General features: G+C 46.9%; 1 protein-coding gene across 1 annotated transcript in view; it reads left to right on the forward strand.

Annotated features, from left to right (window-relative positions):
- Nucleotides 1-265: 265 nt before the first annotated feature.
- Nucleotides 266-2,254, forward strand: part of LOC101857056 (serine protease 27) — a gene marked incomplete at its 5' end in the record, with an annotated part of 3,191 nt that continues 1,202 nt past the window's right edge. Inside the window, 2 exon segments of the mRNA XM_005107763.3 lie at nt 266-403; nt 2,050-2,216. Coding sequence (XP_005107820.3) covers nt 337-403; nt 2,050-2,216 — 234 coding nt within the window.

A 2,254-nucleotide genomic window follows, 5' to 3' on the forward strand; every position in this document is an offset into this window, starting at 1 on the left:
TCTCTCTCTCTCACTCTCTCTCTCTCACTCTCTCTCTCTCACTCTTTTCCTCCCCCCCCCTCTGTCTTCCCCATTTCTCTCTGCTCTGTGTTTCTCTCTCTCTAAATCAGGAAACCGTTTTCTTTTCTCCTCGACAATAGGTAGTAGTCATGGGCAGGTTCTATTCTAAATAAATAAACGAAAAAAGAAAGAAAGAAAGAAAGAAAGAAAAAAAGAAAAAAAAGAAATAGATAAATACCCCCCGTCCCCAATTTTTTTCCTCCAGCCAATGACGTGGCTGTTGTGACACTGGACAAGCCCATAGACCTGAGCAAGCCTTGTGCCACACCCATCTGTATGGACAAAAGCTACACCGTCAAGTCTGGTCAGACATGTACTGTTGCGGGATGGGGAGCTACGGACGGTGAGTAGACACGTACAGACAGACAAACACACACACACACACACACACACACACACACACACACACACACACACACACGCGTATCTGTATGGACAAAGCTAAACCGTCAAGTCTGTTCAGACATGTACTGCTGCGGGATCGGGAGCTCCGGACGGTGAGTAGACACATACAGAGAGACAACCACACACACACACATACACGTACACACATACATACAACTCATACACACACATACAAACACACATACAAACACACACACATCTGTATGTACAAAAGCTACACCGTCAAGTCTAATCAGATGATAATATAATAATAATGCAAGTAGTGGTAATGACATTTTCCTGGACCTACCAGTAGGTACCAAATAGTGGCCTTCTCTTGACTCTGTCAATGCAAAGGACATTCTCCAAGCTCCACCACCGCGAGTAGCATAGTCGTTCTTGCTCTTTCGATGGAAGTGACATGCTCTAGCTCTTCCAAAGGGAGTGACATGCTCCTGGGTCTACCTGTGAGAGTGACATTTTCCTAGCTCTCGGGAGTGACATTCTCCTGGCACTTCCAATGATAGTGACACTTCCATGGCTCTATCCGGTGATGCTATCTCCTGTTTTAGTAGAGGTTTTACGGCGCACGCAACTGCATAAGGTCACATGATTATCTCCTTGGTCAGTACTTTATTTAACTTTATACATGAAACTAAACCATGCTGATGTAAAAACGAATTGCGAAAGACACGTTTATTGAAACAAAACACACTGTAGTAAATAACAATGCTTATTTTCCAAAGTGCTACAAGCAGGCAGGAATCATCAAAACCATCACGCACATGCTACAATATGCTACAGGTTATACCACTCAATCACAACAACCCGATCTTGGTGTGCACGAGGCAAGAATGATAAATCTGCACATTCTCACAAGGATACTGACGATCAGCAGACAACAATTATAGTGTTGCAGTCCTGTAAAACTTTGACTAAGTCCCCTAGCTCTACCAGTAGAAAGAAGTGACATGCTCTACTTACTTGTAGTTGTGACATACTCCTGGCTATCAGTACAAGTATGAGTGTTTTTTACGCCTCAATCGACACAATTTTGATCATTTAGGAGGCAGCCTTCCGACCCTGCCTGTCAGGGCCCACTCGGCTGAGAGTGAGAGGGATACTACATCCCAATACATGTATAAAGACCAACATACTGGATTAAAAAAATTCCTCCCCACTCAGGAATCGAACTCGGGTCTCTTGCGTGAGACAGCGAAGCACCTCCCTGCTACACCACAGACGCCCGTACTCTATTAGTGCTGTAGAGACATCTTCCCGACAGAAAGACCAAGATACAGATATATGTAAATCCACACAGGCCCCTCGTGACGTCATTCTCCTGGCTCTGACCCCCACAGAAAACAGCAGTGGGGTCGGTAGCCTAGTGGTTAGGTTAGGCTTCCGGACTCGTAATTGTGAGATTGTGGGTTCGGGGGCTCGAGCCTCAGCTCGGTCAGACGTTGTGTCCTTGGGAAAGGCACTTTACAGGAATATCCCAGTTGGCTCGGTCCCTCCGGAGATATAAACTCGGAGGTCCCGCCTCTTAAATAACCTAACAATGTTGGCAGAGGCTTAAACCAATACCATTTCACCATTCAACAGAAAACAGCAGACAGGCGAGCCAGAGACTGCAAAGTGTGTCCCTCCCGACCTTCCAAGGCACGGACTGCAGCACCGTGTTCCCGGGGTCCGGCGCCAACTACCTGAGAGACCCGACAAATCAGCTGTGTGCTGGGCAGCCCAACGTGGGCGGGGTCGACGCCTGTGGGGTGAGTTTGTGTGTGTGTGTGTGTGTGTGTGTGTGTGT

This window comes from Aplysia californica, unplaced genomic scaffold (assembly GCF_000002075.1).
Source record: "Aplysia californica isolate F4 #8 unplaced genomic scaffold, AplCal3.0 scaffold00628, whole genome shotgun sequence".
NCBI lineage: Eukaryota > Metazoa > Mollusca > Gastropoda > Aplysiida > Aplysiidae > Aplysia > Aplysia californica.